This window comes from Nycticebus coucang, chromosome 5, assembly GCF_027406575.1.
Source record: "Nycticebus coucang isolate mNycCou1 chromosome 5, mNycCou1.pri, whole genome shotgun sequence".
In the NCBI taxonomy this organism is placed as follows: Eukaryota; Metazoa; Chordata; class Mammalia; order Primates; family Lorisidae; genus Nycticebus; species Nycticebus coucang.
Window position 1 is genome coordinate 98,323,017 of NC_069784.1, and position 17,490 is coordinate 98,340,506.

General features: G+C 35.9%; 1 protein-coding gene and 1 pseudogene across 1 annotated transcript in view; one reads left to right on the plus strand and one right to left on the minus strand.

Moving 5' to 3' along the window:
- TBC1D32 (TBC1 domain family member 32) overlaps positions 1–17,490 on the minus strand; it is a 270,218-nt gene that overhangs the window by 209,625 nt on the left and 43,103 nt on the right. Inside the window, exons 10-12 of the mRNA XM_053592345.1 lie at positions 16,283–16,342; positions 10,816–10,906; positions 1,430–1,570 (exon numbers count right to left, since the gene is read on the minus strand). Of these exons, the coding sequence (XP_053448320.1) occupies positions 1,430–1,570; positions 10,816–10,906; positions 16,283–16,342 (292 nt within the window). The remainder of the gene's footprint in view (positions 1–1,429; positions 1,571–10,815; positions 10,907–16,282; positions 16,343–17,490) is intronic.
- Positions 2,267–5,427, plus strand: LOC128586438 (kidney mitochondrial carrier protein 1-like; annotated as a pseudogene).

Below are 17,490 nucleotides of genomic sequence, written 5' to 3' on the forward strand. Positions count from 1 at the left end.
TGCACAAACTTGCACACACAGAGAATATACAGAGACAGTATGTGATGTGGCCCACAAGCCCAAAATATTTACTACCTTTCCAGAAAAAGTTTGCAGATCCTTACTCTATAATATATTGCTATTATACTCCTAAAGTTTTAAAGGAATTAAGAATAACATACAATAGCATGTGTATAAGTTTGATGGGGGAGAGCGACCAAATAAAACTTAAGGTAAAAATAGTATGTATGAGGTTGCTGTGAGCTGTGACACCATGGCACTCTACTGAGGGTGATAAAGTGAGACTCTGTCTCTACAAAAAAAAAAAAAAAAAAAAAGGTATGGTAATATATCAAATGGAACAGGGCTTTTCAATTTATAAAACATTATTTATAAACTTCATCTCCATGATCACAAAAGTTCTGCAAGTCCTGTATCATCGATATCACTTTTCCATTTTTATAGATAAATAAACTGAAACAACAATGATTAAGTGATTTTCCTAAAGGATCACAGCTGGTTTTAGTGGAACTTGAACTTAAACAGGTCTTTTAGTTCTGAATCCAGATCTGGAACATCAAGTATGTCTAGGAATTCAAAAGAGAGAGAAATAAGAAAACACTAACGGCGAGAAGAATACAAAAAAAACAAAAAAACTATACATATAGAAATAAGTATATACTGAAAACAAAAAGGAAAAAAATACTTCCAGGATGTTTAAGATACAGAACAGAGACAAGATGGCTGATTAAAGATAGTACTATTCAGACTGGCACAGCTGGAGGGTGAAGGTCGGACTGAAGAGAGCTGAGAGCAGCGCAACTCAGGTGTAGATTGCAGGGAGAGACGACTAGGGGGTCTGGGGATACAGCTGAGAAGGGCTGAGAATAAGGGGAAAAGGAAGATAGAAAGGAAAGACAGCGGTAGCCCAGACCAAATCCAGAGAAGCCTGGAGCCAAGTGACAACATAAGGGGGGCGGGGTCCCCTCAACCAAATGAGTGTCTTCAGGGAACACAAAGACTCATAACCTGCAGGAAAGTGCCATTTAACTTTTTGTCTATATTTCCCATATCTTTATTTCTCCATGTTGAAGTCTGTTATGGTTTCAAATATATTTTCTATGCAATAGTTTTCTGTTGTGTTTGCCTTACAGTTTAGCTTGTCTACAGCATTTTATTACCATGGCAGATTTGAATTTGGTGCTTTTTCAGTCTCCCTTTTTAACATAATTTTGTATTCTCATATTACATATAAAATACTACCTTTATATGTTCACTATTTTTAATAAAGCAGACCCACTTAAATAAAAAGGAAAAATGTACAAGATACAGACTAAAAGGTACATAGCCAAGTATCCTAGAAGAGAACAAGCCAAATGTCCAAGTCTGAATAATCCTTAGCATGTGAATCTTATATCTCAACATATTCATTTCTCCTAATTGCACTTACCTTTCCTATTCTTCAGCTTTATAGGAAATAGTTTTCTGCCTTGTGTATAAATCAATAATCTTCCTAAAAGGCACACTGAGTGAATGAAGTAAATATATTGTAATTCTTGTCCTGAGTAGTAGAAAGTTTTCTGGTTGTTCCCTTTAAAAAGAAGCAAATAAAAACATTTATTTTAACACCATTATATTTTACAGTACCTAACTTCATTCCCATCTAAGTACTAAATAAGATTGGGGATTTTTTTATGAAAAGTAATTTCATAAAAAGACACTTGCCCTTCAATGGAGACAGTGCTGGTATACTTTTTTTTTTTGGCCAGGGCCGGGTTTGAACCCACCACCTCCAGCATATGAGGCCGGCGCCCTACTCCTTTGAGCCACAGGTGCCGCCCTGCTGGTATACATTTTTAAAAACAATTTTCCTATTGTTTTCTTAGATTCTTCACACTAAATCTCTGAGGAAAGGTAGTTATCATAAAATCTGGTAAACTTCAAGTAGCCGGGCGCAGGGTGGCTCACGCCTGTAATCCCAGCACTCCTGCAGGTCAAGGGGGCAGATCACCTAATCTCACAAGTTGAAGACCAGTCTGAGCCAGAGTGAGACCACATCTCTAAAAATAGCCAGGCATTGTGGCAGGCACCAAGAGTCCTAGCTACTTGGGAGGCTGAGGCTACAGAATTGCTTGAGCCCAAGAGTTTGAGGTTGCTGTGAGCTATAACGCCACGGCACTCTACCAAGGGTGACAAAGTGAGACTCTGTCTCAAAAAAAAAAAAAAAAAAAAAAAAAATCTGGTAAATTTCAGAGAAGTATAATACACATATTGAGTTCATCCTAAAATGGCTAGGCCTAGTGACTCACACCTATAATCCCACCGCTTTGGGAGACAGAGGCAGGAGGATCAATTAAGGCCAGAAGTGGAAAAACAGCCCAAGCAACACAGTGAGACCCTGAATCCACAAAAGGAAAAAATAAATTAGCAGGGCACAGTAGCCTGTAGTCCAACTACTAGGGAAGCTAAGGCAGGAGGATGGCTTTAGCCCAGGAGTTTGAGGTTACAGTGAGCTGTGATCATGTCACTGTACTCCAGCCTGGGCTACAAAGCAAGATCCTATCTCTAGGTAAAAAAAAAAAAAAGAAATCATAAAGAATATTTAAAGAAATATAATAAATTTTATCATTTACTGAATGCCTACTTAACGAGAACGTTGTATAAGATATACACGCTATAGAAAAGGAAGTAAAAAACTCATCACTAGGAAAGGAATATATCTCAATTATATATAAACTGCACAGAAATGAACATAAAATTGCCAGAGTTATCATCCGTGAAAGAGGGACTTCAAAAGTTAGTTAAGGGAGGGAGAAAACGGACAGAAAATACTAACGTTTAATTATCCAATTAAAAAGCAATACTACAAAACATGTTTACCACCGTGTATCCAAATGAAATCTCTAAACTGTAGATATACCCCAACATATGCTTTGTTTTGTTTTGAGCCAAAGTCTCATTATGTCACCCTCAGTAGAGTGCTGTGGCATCACAGCTCATAGCAACCTCAAAGTCTTGGGCTCAAGCGATTCTTTTACCTCAGCCTCCCAACTAGCTGGGACTACAGGCACCTGCCACAGTGCCTAGCTCTTTTTTGTTGTTGTTGTTGCAGTTGTCATTGTTTCTTTAGCTGGCCTGGGCCAGGTTCAAACCCATCAGCCTTAGTGCAGGTGGCTGGCGCCATGAACATTGTGCTACAGGCACCGAGCCCCAAAATATATTCTTCATTCAGTCATTCACCCATATATTCCAGGTCTATTTAGTACGTATTACATACAAGATCCTAAACACTCCTATCAAAAAACAGTAACATGAAACTGGGCCTCATACAGGAAATAGCTTGGTATTAACAAAGTATAGGGAGGACAAGTAAGAAAGGTATGAGGCTAGAAGAGACAGACCATGGAATACTTAGCCTCAGAAGAAATTTGTACTTTATTACAAAGGTAGTAATGCAAAATTGGATGAAAGTCAGGGTTTGAAATAAGAAGGCCTATTAAGAAAATCATAAACAAAAAACATTAGACAAAGGAATGGAGCACTGACTTCAGCATTATATAATGTTCTACATAACAAAAACATTAATCCTTTCTCATTTCTGCAAATGGTACTATTCACTTTCTTGAGCTGAAAAACATTAAGTATCTTTGATTCTTCATCCTTTTCTCCTATATCCCACATTCAATCAGTGACAAATTGTATCAATAAATACGATGTCTTCAGAGTCTTTCTCGCTTGCCTACTCCATTCTCAATGCCTCTACCCGTTCAAGACCTGTAAGCATTGTTTCATATTCACGATGTCTCAAACTGGAAGAAAACCTAAATGTTATCCAGTTCAACTAAAAAAAAAAAAAAAAAATTTATACCCCTTAATATTTTGAAATAAAATTTAAAAAATAGAAGTAGAAAAGGGGAGCCAGATAAAAATAAATGTTTAAGAAAATGAAACCTCCTATGTGGGCCTTCGGCTCTGGCAGCAACCAATTCTGGATGGAGGGGCTTTGCTGCCACCAAAAACCCTACTGGAGGCAATGTTTCCATAAAGCAAAAAAGAGACAGTGTGAGAAAATCAGCTCTCAATAGCAGCTGTTTGTACAGAGGACTAGCCTCCATCACAGCTGAAAGCGGTACATTTCCACTTGATTTGACCAAGACAAGGCTCCAGATTCAAGGCCAGATGAAGGATGTAAACTTTAAAGAAGTGCTGCATGCATTCATAAGGACAGGCAGAGAACATGAGCTGAAAGCACTATATTCAGGGATTGCCCCGAGATATTACACCAAGCATCCTATGAAACCATCAAGATAGGCACTTACCAGAGCCTGAAGTGATTATTTGTTGAAAGCCTAGCAATGAAACCTTACCAATAAATGTCACAAGTAGAATTTTCTTTGAAGTAATACCTTCAACCATTGCTGATTTAATTGATGTTTTGAAAATACAGATGTAATTACACTGCTGGTGGGACTGCAAACTAATATAACCTTTTGGAAGGAAATATGGAGAATCTTCAGGAACTCAAATTAGACCTCCCATTTGATCCTGCAATCCCATTACTAGGCATCTACCCAGAAGAAAAAAAAAATCCTTTTATCATAAGAACATTTGCACTAGACTGTTGTATTGCACCTCAATTTACAATCAACAAAATGTGGAAACAGCCTAAATGCCCACCAACCCAGGATGGGATGGATTAACAAGCTCTGGTATATATATCCATGGAATACTGTTCAGCCACTAAAAAAGATGGGGACTTTATATCTTTTATATTAACCTGGATTGAATTGGAACATATTCTTCTTAGTAAGGCATCACAAGAATGGAGAAGCAAGAATCCAATACAAGGTGAGGGGCAGGGAAACGAAGGAGCAGGGAAAAGGGTGGAGGATGAGGGGTCATAGTGTACAGCACACCTCTTAAGGGTGGGACTTTACCTAACAAATGTAATCAATGTAACCTAATTTTTTGTACCTTCAATGAATCCCAATTAAAAAAAAAAAGAAAATATAAATGCAAGCAAAAAGCAACCCCATTCAAGGAGGAATGACAGGCAATTTCATTTAACCAACAAGAGAGTTCAAGAGTACTACAGAAGGGTGTGTCCCCTACTACTCAGAAGGCTGCCACTATTGATGTGAAGCTACCAGTCTATGACATCACCAAGAAGTATCTGATTTTCTCAGGCCTGATGGGAGACACTGTACTCTCAAGCTTCAACCTGTGATTTGATAGGGACCCTGGCCTCAAATCCTGTTGATGTGATAACACTTGTGATGAATCACAGAGTCCTTCAATGCTTATTTCAGACATGGAAGAATGAAGGGGTTTTTGCTCTATATAAAGCCTTTTGGCCAAATTAATTGAGATTTGATTCTTGGAATATCATTTTCTTTGTGACATATAAGCAGTTGAAGAAATTGGATTTGTGACAAGTCAAGGCTGCATGAGACATTCCTCTGAAAATGCTAACTTCCAAAACAATAAGCTTCCTGTGTTTCATTCTGCTGCTCCCGCCTTGGCTCATCACAGATTCTGGGTTGTGAATGACAGACGAAGATTGGATTATTTCAGATGGCTATATGCTGGCACCAGATGCTCTTCATCAAACAGTTAATGGCATAAACTATAACATTCAAACACCAGTCTTCGCCACTGAAACACCCTTCAGCATCAAAAATAATATACAAAATGCATGTTTCATGAAAAAAAAAAAAAAAACTTGTAAGAAAATCGGGAACTAAATACTATTTCTCCTGAGAGAGTAACACTGATGCTCTCAGCTCATAGCTGAGAATATCAGACTGCTCTAAAGCAGCTCCTTGGAATTTACTAGGTGTAGAATATAAATGCCTTAACACAATGACTAAGAAAATGCCTTGAAGGCTATGTTGACCAGTTTGATGAAAGCATTTCAAATTATATGTAAAACCAGCACATTGTACCCCACAACTGCATTAATGTACACAGCTATGATTTAATAAAAATAAATAAATAAATAAAGCAGCTCCTTGGAACAGTGGCATGGAGCTTCCCAATAAGGTATTATTATTCCTGAAATTTGGGGAGCTTTTGCTTGTTGTCAACTGATGAAATTCCATATGTGGAAACCTACACTTTTCAACCGTAGGTATAAACAGTACAGAAATCAGTCCTTAGAATATTGTACTGCTTTATAGTTTCCTTTTTGGGTAGGATCTTTCACTTATAATAAGTGATTTTAAGACTTTGTCGACTCCATCTTTGTGAGGACTTGTTAAAATGTATCAATATCTAAATTTGTAGTGGTGTTATATATTGGCTTCAAAGGTTACAAGGCCTGTACTGATGGGAAGAATTTTCAAGCCACTTGGGTTCTGTCTTAGTAATACCAGTTATTAGCTGTATGGTTTTTAGCAATGTTTACTAGTTCTCAGTGTATAAAATGACAATAATTATATCTATCACCATAGAGGGTCAAATGAAGAAAGCATAGTAGCTGCTGCTCCTGGACTTGAAAGGTAACTGTGTTAACATAATTCTGTTATACAGCTATGATTTCTCAAGCACTCTGTGTACGGAGAAAAAAAAAAAAAAGAAAAAAAATGAAATCAGCCAGGTATGCTAGCTCAGGCTTATAATCCCAGATGAGGGAGGCTGAGGCAAGAGGATTGCTTGAGGCTAGGAGTTCAAGACTGGCCTTGGCAACATAGGAAGACCTCATCTCTACAAAAAATTAAAAAAAAAAAAAATTGATCAGGTGTGGTGGCATGTACTTATATTTCTAAATACTCAGGAGACTGAGGCAGGAGGATTACCTGAGCCCAGGAGTTCAAGGATGCAGTGATCATGCCACTGCACTCCAGCCTGGGTAACACAGTGAGACCTTATCTTTTAAATAAACAAAAAGATTAAATGAAATCAAAATGCCTTAGTCAGGTACACACTGATAGTGAAAGAATGAACATAAGAAAACTCAAGTTCCTAACTCAAACTCTTTAGGAGAAGGGTACATAAGTTTAAATTCAAACTCAACTCTTTAGGAGAAGGGTACATTAGTTTAAATTTTTCACTTGATCTTAGCCAAAAGACCAAGCAGCAATACAAATTTATAATTTTTTGTTATAATTTGTGTTCAGGGTAAGTTTTTTCTTCTACTTAAATAATCCTAAAAAAGAAAAAAAAATAAGAGGTTTAAAAATAGAAAAAATAGTGATTTCAGTACTTGATACTTTAATTTGAAGTGCCCATATAACATCTAGATCAAGACACTAAGTAAGATAAGTCCAGGGATGTGAGACTCAGGAAAGGGATGTGGTCTGAGATATTTCAGAGTCAACATTTACATGTAAATATATATCTGAAACTGTGAAAGTAAAGGGGCTCTCCCAAGAGAACAGGTAGACTAAGGTAACAAAAGAGCAAGGAGTGAAACCTTTGTGAGTACAAACATAAAAGAGGAGAGGTTTTCAAGTGACTAAGAAAAATCTGTTAGATAAGAACGAGGAATGCAGAAGGAGAAAAGAATCAACAGACGCAAACGCTGAAAAATGAGGACAAGAGAAGTGGAAGCTGATGAGGGTAGATCATGGGGCAACAGATAGAGAAGCTTCATTTCCATGGTTGAAAGTCAACATAAGATAAAGAAATAAGGCTGGGGGTACATAGACTATTTAAAAGAGCCCTTCTTTTAGAGGTAAGGCAATATGGGACATATATAATAACTTGCTCTATTTTTTAATTTAAAAGACACATGAAAAGGATAGATGATGCAGGGGAAAGTACCAACAAATATTAAGACATAATAACAAGCAAAGCAACATTCTGGTTTAAAAAAAAAGGGGGGGGACCATCTGCCCCAGGTTACCCTTTAGAGAAAGGGGATGTTGCTATGGACATATAAATATGCATTTGAGTACATGAAGCAGGACATCTGAAGAGCTCCTATCTGGAAACTTCCCTTTTTCTGAGTGAAACAGGAAACAAGGGCCCCTCCTGATGTAGTGGGCAGAGGCAAGGCAGGGGGCTCGAGGAGACTGCAAAGGCTTGTAATAACTGTTCTGGACCACCAAGGTTAGAAAATCTATATTTGAACATCAAATTATGGCATAAATTCTCCGTGTTCCTAAGTGACTGAGGTGAAGGACTGAATTGATCTAAAACTGGGGAACTGCAGGTAGAAAATTCTGAAAGAGAAATGAGCAAGAAAGTAAGAAAAGGGAAAAGAATGCAGTGAAGTATCCTGAGGTCTTCATTAGATAGGGAAAAAAGCAAAACCATAAAGGGCTGGGAGAGTGGTAGGAAAAAGAGATCTAGATATAACACTGTAATATTAAGAAGTTAAAAAAATTACAAATTTGTATTGCAGCTTGGTCTTTTGGCTAAGATCAAGTGAAAAATTTAAACCTATGTACCCTTCTCCTAAAGAATAAATTCTGACTTGTACACTTTCTTTTCCACTATAATATACTAGCTTTTAAAACACATTAATTATTGGTTTCAAGCCATTTCCCTTACTTTGAGTTAAAAATTTACCCAGGGATAAATAAAATTATAAGATATCTTCATTCTCTCAAAGAAATATACTATGTGCTTAGAAAGTGCAATGCCTGTGGCTCAGTGGGTAGGGAGCCATCCCCATATACCGAGGGTGGCGGGTTCAAACCTGGCCCCAGCCAAACTGCAACCAAAAAATAGCTGGGCGTTGTGGCAGGCACCTATAGCCCCAGCTACTCGGAAAGCTGAAGCAACAGAATCATCTAAGCCCAGGAGTTGGAGGTTGCTGTGAGCTGTGACGTCACGGCACTCTACCAAGGGCAATAAAGTGAGACTCTGTCACTACAAAAAAAAAAAAAAAAATGAAAGAAAGAAACATACTATGTGCTTAGAAAAACAACGTAAAAATAACAGAATGATAAAAGACATCAGAATCACCTGGCAAGCAGTGTGATCTAAGCAAAAGAGCAAGAAAAAAAGCAGAATAGGTGGGAAGCCATCCTGCAAATTTTAAGAAGTTTCTTCTTTCATGATAAACAGGATCTCTATTTGTGCTGGGAGTATGGATGAAGCAATAGGAGTTGAAATAACAAAGTTGTATAGGCTTTGGTGTGCAGAAGAACCTGACTAAGAGAAGATTCACTTTAGGAAATAACTAGAGAAGAGATTGGTTAAAGAAATTAGTGCTAGATTATGAAGCATCTAGGACATGTTAGTTCCGACTAGGGATAAGCAGAGAGGAATCACACGGTGGCATGGAGTGTGCAATAATAAAAACAATATTTTATGGAACTTCGCCTGCCACTAAAGTACTCATGTCCCTGGTTAAATGACTCATACTTTAGCTCGGGAAAAAGAACAGGCTGTATATTGTTGCAGTATAACAGAATAGGACATATGCTCTATGTACTGATTCAGTATACCCTATAATACTGATTCTTAGCATATGCTACTCACAAACTGAAGAACAGCACATAGTAAGAATCAGTATGACTGTATATTAATTTCAAATGTAGATATTATCAAAAGTCATATGTCTTTTAAATATTTTGAAAATATTTTATATCATTAGCAAAAGTGACCCAATTCTCCACACTAAAAACTATTAAAAATAGTTATTTCTAATCTACTTTTATTAGTAAAATTTACCATTTTTAAAATTCTATAATAGAGCACAGCCTAGGATACACTCAAAAGAACAAACAGAAAACCCACAGAATAAGAGAAATAATGGATGCATGCTATCCATCTGATAAAGACTGATAATCAGAATCTACAAAGAGCTCAAACAAATCAGAAAGAAACAACAAAACAACCCCATTAAAAAGTGGGCAAAAGACATGAACAGGAACTTTTGAAAAGAAGTTGTACAAAAACTCATGAAAAAATGCTCAACATCTCTAATTACTGGGGAAATCCAAATCAAAACCACCTTTAGATATCACCTAACTCCAGTGAGAATGGCTCTTATTAAAAAAATCCCCAAACATAATAGCCGGGCGTTGTGGCGGGCGCCTGTAGTCCCAGCTACTCGGGAGGCTGAGGCAAGAGAATCGCGTAAGCCCAAGAGTTAGAGGTTGCTGTGAGCCGTGTGACGCCACGGCACTCTACCCGAGGGCGGTACAGTGAGACTCTGTCTCTACAAAAAAAAAAAAAAGTTAAAAAAAAAAAAAATCCCCAAACAACAGATGATGGTGTGGGTGTGGAGAGAAAGGAATTCTTAAACATCATAGGTGAGATTGCAAACTAGTACATCATCTATGTAAAATCATATGGAGATATCGCAAAGAAGTTAAAGTAGATCTACCATTTGATCCAGCAATCCCTCTGCTGGGTATATACCCAAAGGAAAAAAGTAATTTTATTAAAAAGACATCTGCACGGAAATGTTTATTGCAGTACAATTCACAACTGCAAAGATGTACAAACAAGTCAAGTGTTCACCAATACATGAATGAATTAATAAAATGTGGTATATGCATACCATGCAGTACTACTCAGCCATAAAAAGATATGGCAATTGAGTATCTCTTGTGACAGCCTGGATGGAACTGGAAACCATTCATCTAACTGAAACATCACAAGAATGGAGAAACAAACACAAGCACTCAATATCAAGTTGCAACTAACTGATCAACACTTAAATGCATGTATGAAAGTAAATCTCAATGAAAATCAAGTTGGTATAAAGGAAAGGATGGATAAATCCACATCTATTGGGTACTATATGGGTGAAGGGCACATTTATACCTTTGACTCAACCTCTACAAAAAGCAAAGTACGTAAACAAAACGTGTAACACCTAAAATTATTTTTAAAAATTAAAATATATATATACATAATAGAGGATATAGTACTTACTGCAATGCTTTGAGTGTCCCAAAGCTTTATCAACTTTCATGGTTTCACACAGCTCAAAGTACTGAACACACTGCTGAACTGCTGTAGTTATCTGATAAAATAATAATTAACTTATTAATTCCAGAACTTTGCAGCCTACAAGTTCGAGAATTAAAAGAAATTAGTTACGTCGATAAAAATGATTTGGAAAATATTTAAGCTAAATATTTAGTATTGTACTTTCCAGCCACTAAAGCTTAGTCTCCTCAATTAAATTTTAATCAATCTAGGGAACACTGTGAAAATACCTGTGATTCAACAAATACAGTAGAATCTCCATAGTCAACCAACTCCCTAAGATAGCCTGATTTTCAAAGACCAGACACGCACCACATGTACGCACCAGTGCAGTAGGCCAGGTTCCTTATGTTGGCCACCTCTGTATGTTGACTAGTTTGTTACAGACTCTTGAGTGGTCAACTTTCAGATGCTCTATTTTATAATGCTATTATAGTGTTGGTGTTAATGAAAAGAAAGAAACACATACTTTACATTTCATAGTGAAAGATGTAAAAACTATTTCTTTGAGGGCAGCGCCTGGGGCTCAAAGGAGTAGGGTGCTGGCCCCATATACCGGAAGTGGTGGGTTCAAACCCAGCCTTGGCCAGAAACTGCAAAAAACAAAAAAAAAAAACTGTTTCTTTGACTTTAAAAACTCTTTTGCCTAGTTCCTTTGCATTGGAGTCTTTTCTTCTCACCCAGCCAGCAAAATATCAAGCCTGCATTTCCATCTCAAATGCCAAAATCTGCTGGAAACTGACAAAGAAGAATCTTATATTCAAGTAACAGAGTTACAATAAAAAGTGATCTCCAGGGACAGCACTTGTGGCTCAAAGGAGTAAGGCACTGGCCCCAATGCTGGAGGTGGCAGGTTCAAACCCAGCCCCAGCCAAAAACTGCAAAAAAAAAAAAAGTGATCTCCAACTTATACTGTATTCCAGGATTTTCCTATGAGTCTCCATTCTAACTCCACCTCCCATTCTCCATAAGCAGAGATTTCAAAACTTCTTCCAGTTCCTCAGCACCTACCTATCTGTGGATACCCTCTTATCTCCTCATTCCCAAACAAAACAGAAGGTAACAGTGAGATAAGATTTTGACAACTGTTAGACTTGGTAATAAGGTGACTTTGGTTGTTGGTGACTTTGAAAAGATCAGTCAGGGAAGTTGGGGGAATAAAGTCAGACTATAATAAATAAAGGAAAAGAAAGTAAAAAAATAAAGGTAGCTGGTATAATATTTATTTTCCAGATGAATAGCTGCGAAAAAAATAAAGAAATAAAACAGTCAGGTCTTAGAGTCATGGCTGAACGCTTTTCAGATTAGGAGGATATGGGCATGTTTAAATGCTGTTGGGGAAGACAATGGAGAGGATGAGTTTGACTACACAGGGGAAAGGGGAAAGTTGATAGAAAAAAGTATGCAAGTAGAGCAGGAAGGACCCAACAGGAAGAAACGATTAATTAAGCTTTAGACAGGAAAAAAAAATGAAGTTTATATGAACACTATTGATAATCAAGGATTTCCTCATCTCATTCATTCTTACAGCCTCAATTGTATGCAGAAAATAATTTAACATGGCAGGACTTCTATCTTTAGAAAGGCCCACTTACAAGATTGGATTTTGATAACATCTAAGAACTTGAACTTCAGGAGGGTTGGCACCATTCTGCAAACTAGTTAAGAGGAACTACAATGTACCTAAACTGCTCAAATAATGTGGATTATGATGAATACCTGCTTTCCTTCCAGGAATGTGGGACCCTGGTATATGCTAGGCAGAGGGGTACACCTGTAATCAGTCTCCTATCACCCGTCAAAAAATCCAGGCACTAAGTCTCTCATGAACTTCCTGGTATATGACATTTTATCCCTCCCTTTCTCATATCTATGTGTCTTGTCTAGATCAAACCCATTCAGACCCACAACTCCTAGAGATCTGTATTCGATATGATCAAATCTACCAAATCTAAAAATCATTACCCCTATCCACCAACATTTTCTTCTGTGTTACTTATTTCAAGGAATGATATTAATCCTTCATTTGCCTAAGGACTTACCCATCTGTCTCCTATTCAAAAGCCAAGCCCTTTAAATGCTATCTCCTAAATAGAATATTCCAGAATCTATCCATTTATCCCAATTCTCACTGTCATTTCCATCATCTTTTGTTTGGCCTGCTGCAGTCTCTCAACCATCTTTTTGTTTCAATACTTCTCCCTTATCTTCACTTAGTACTTTCAATCTAATTTCCAACAAAATAACTTCTGACATGACATAATTAATAAAATAGTACACTTAAGAGAAGCTTTAAAAAACTAGGATGAAAAAAAGCAAACAGTAGTCTGCTTTTTTAACCACAAACTCAAAACATGTCTCCAAAATAATCTCTCTTAAAAACCCTTTAGTTCAATAGTTGGAATTTTCTGTCATTAACATGCTGCTTTTTTAAAACTTCATGTACATATTAAGTTATAGTTAAAAAAAAAATCGTTGAACTGTGTATTACTGAAATGCAGTTGATGTATTAAAATTAGGACAGAGAGCACAGAAAAATCAAGACCATGAGAATACTTTTCACCATTTAATATTCTTTATAAATACTCTTTAAAAGTGAATAAATATTATTTTTATGACATATAATGGAAATAAGAAAAACCCTTTAGTTTACTTCCACTCAAACCTTTAGATATTCACCCACTTCACACCCATCTCTGCTCAGCTTTATCTTCACCGCTCCCTTCCACTCCTTCTACTTCCTCCCCGGACTTCTTACATGTGTTACCCGTGTTTTGAGAAAAGATAACAATCATAAGAAAATGAACAATCTCAGGAAAGGAACAATCACATTACATGCTATCCCCCTAAATTTCAAGAGAAAAAAAGCATATCTATTGTAGGTGAATTTAAACAATGGTCTAAGAGTCAAATTAAGGGTATAATGAATGGCTGTACCAACCACTGGGAAGAGAGACAGAAATCTGATATATAATTCAGGATTTTATTTGATACTTATTGCCCTGTACTATCAAATATATGGCACCTAATTCATTTAATTGTGAACCCCAAAGAAAGGGAAAAATAAGGTTAAATAGAGTAAGATAGGAAAAACCAAAGGAAAATTTAAATAACATAGTTGTCAAGTCATTTTTTGGTAAATGTCTATCAGAGAGCAAGAAAAATGGCACTACGTAAAAGCCATTTCTTTAAGACAGACTGGAGAAAGAGTCAAACTGTTAAAAAATAAAAGGTTAAATATTTACTCTGATAAGCTAAGACATTTAACTAGTTCATGACTTTGCAATGTTATGGAAACAAAGAATCTCTTAACTTCCTCAGGTATTCCTATATAAAACTGACAGCACATACATAAATTATTTGACACCTTAATGCTACCTACTGAAAATGCCATAAAAATAAGAGACTACAATTGTATGATCAAATACGTTTCTTTAACCACATAATTATTTAAATTTAAATTAAATAAAGTTTCTCAGTTATCCCAGACACATGTCAAGTGTTCCATAGTCACATGTCCCTAATGGCTGCCCTGTTATACAATTCAGAAATTCCCTCACTGTAGAACATTATCATCAGACAGCACTAAGGAGAAGCTAAAAGAAACGCATTCTCAGGTCATCATGCTAAACACGCTGCCATGACTAAAGACCTTACGCAAGAATCTCTTGTAAAACGGAAAGGTAAATCCACAGAGTGGTTCAAACTTGACAATATAAATGCACAAAATTGACCCTCAATTCTGAAAAGGAAGTAGATGCACCTTGGATTCATTATTCCCAATGTTTCTTTTAAAAAGTGGAACCTAGTTAGCCGGGCGTTGTGGCGGGCGCCTGTAGTCCCAGCTGCTCGGGAGGCTGAGGCAAGAGAATCGCATAAGCCCAAGAGTTAGAGGTTGCTGTGAGCTGTGTGACGCCACGGCACTCTACCCGAGGGCGGTACCGTGAGACTCTGTCTCTACAAAAAAAAAAAAAAAAAAAAGTGGAACCTAGTTTACTTTAAAAAATAAAACTAATAACTAAAACGCCATAACTAATCTTTTGGTATTCTGCAAATTTTAAAAAGCTCTCTAGATAAAATGAAGGGATTTTTACATTCATTTTTTATTTATATACTATGTCCAAGTGCAATTTTGCTACATTGACACATGGCATGGTGGTAAAGTCAGAGCCTAGAGTGCATACATCATTCAAACAACGAACCCATTCCATACATAACAAAATAATATTTGACTATGTTGATAAAATATTACAGTTATTTATATGAAGTAGGCCCACTAGGCTAAAAGTTGATGAAGGTATAATTGACTTTTCAAATAACAGATTTTCAGGTTTAATCTGTAAGAAACATATTTGAAATACTATCACTGGGGCCTCTGTAATAGCAATACTGAGTTATTATCTGCACATAAACCACAGCAAAAAAATTATCCTATTCTATGTTTTTTCTCTTTTTTTTTCTAGCAAGATCAGTCTATGCTCATATGGCAACAACAAATTTTCATTTTAAATGGGAATGGAACAGAAATGAGATGTGGAACGACTTTATTCCAATTCAATTTCTCTAAAAAATTTTAAGAACATTTTACCTCTTCTAACCTCTTCTAAAAAATTTTAAGCACCTTTAGCCTCTACAAATAAATTCTCATCCTATTATTCATATGACTCTCTCCCGCTGCTCAATTTTTTTGGTTCTCAAACACAAAACAATTACTGTTCTCCTTCTTTCATTTTATGCTCTACTGAACTCAGCTAAAAACCGCAATTCCAGGAAACTTTCCTTCACCTGAAGACTAAACTCAAGGTTCATCCAAACTATATAAACTATATTTATTGACCCAAAGTCATACAACTTTTTAAGTATTTTAATAAATCTCACGCATTACATGCTGTCAATGATTTTTTATTAGACTTGCTGATTTCTTTTTAATTCTCACACATTGTTCTACAACTAATAATAAATGTAGATAATTTTGGTAATATATTTTATAGTATTAGTCTATATTTGATAACTCAAACCAATATTTGCAAATGAAAAAAAAACATTTATCCCCTTCTGAATTGTTCTCATGTAACTTTTCCCTCAAAACATTACTTATAGAAGTAATTCCTTCATTAATACTTGACCTGAATCAAATTGCATAATACTTAAATATAGCTTCTCGTAACCCAGCTTGTTATTTATAGCAGCTTGATTTACCATATACTTATATAATTTCTATTCTGCCTGCATTTTAAGTCTCTACTTTTACCCTTATTTGTTTCATAAGATGGTAGTTTCGGTCACCTAAAAGCCAAACTCTTTATTATCCAATATTAATTGTCACCACTCAACTTCATATATTCAGCTTTTTATATCATATATCTTTTTGTGATATTATTGCAACATAAAAACAGAAGTGTGGACTTACCAGAGACTTATATTTCTTTTCAAGAAGTCTTAGTACTGCAGTTCTGCTATAATATGCATGCTAAATTTAAGCAGAAAATGATACTTAATATTCAAACTATACCATTTAAATCTATTTTTCCTGTGTTATTTCCAATAATATCATAAATCACACAATAGCTTAGGTGCAAATTATTATAATGAATGCCAAATGCCAAACAGGTTTGTCTATGTACATTTAGATTAGGAATATAGCAATCATGAGAATGCAAATAATATTTAAGAACATACTGATCATTTAGTGGTCAATCAGTAGAAAAAAATTCTATCCATCAATTATTTCCCACCTTTAAATCAGCACCAAAAAAGCACACCTGACTATCAGTGTGTAACAGAACCCAAAGAAAAGACACCCAAGTGGTCAAAGAAAAAAAAATCACAACCCAGACTAAAGAGGATAATGTACTATCTACACATGTAGAAATCTGTCAAGATTTTAAGCTAAAAAAGCTTTCATTCTCTCCTTAGAGCTGAATATAGACGAAATGAAAATATGTACATACACAACATTTTACAAAGGCAGGGGAAAACTACAAGTGACACTTAAGTTGTGTAAGATGAAATTAATTCAAAATATAGTTTCTTCACTTTATTTAATCACAATAAAAATATCAAATAGAATACTACCCAGTTATAAACTTTCAGAATTTGGAGGAATAAGTTTTTTAAATTAAATATGATTAATTAAATGGCATTTTGGTTAACTGAAGGTTAATCAACACCCTGAGTGTTTTAATTCTCATAGTTTAAAATGTTTTCTAAAAAAATTAAGCCTTTTTTTCAGATTTAATAAGAAAACATGTTGATAACTATTAAACTATTTTTAATTTTGACCTAAATGTTCTGAAAAGGAATCTTATAGTGCGTCACTAAACCAGGTCAGCAAACTCCAGCCCTCAGACCAAATGTAGACTACAACTTTATTTTGCAAATAAAGTTTCACTGGGACATAGTCAAGCCCAAACATTTATGTATGTAAGTCACTACAAAAGTTTTAAAACATAGTATGTTATAGTCCATTGTTTCACTTCCAAGAAACACAGTCAACGTTCTGATTCACCCACTTTCAACTTGCTCTGTTTTACTGGTGTTGCTGAGAGGGGTTCATTTGTTTTTTCCACTAGCGTGAATTTTACATATATTGATTTTTCTGCATCTCAAAACTTTAGT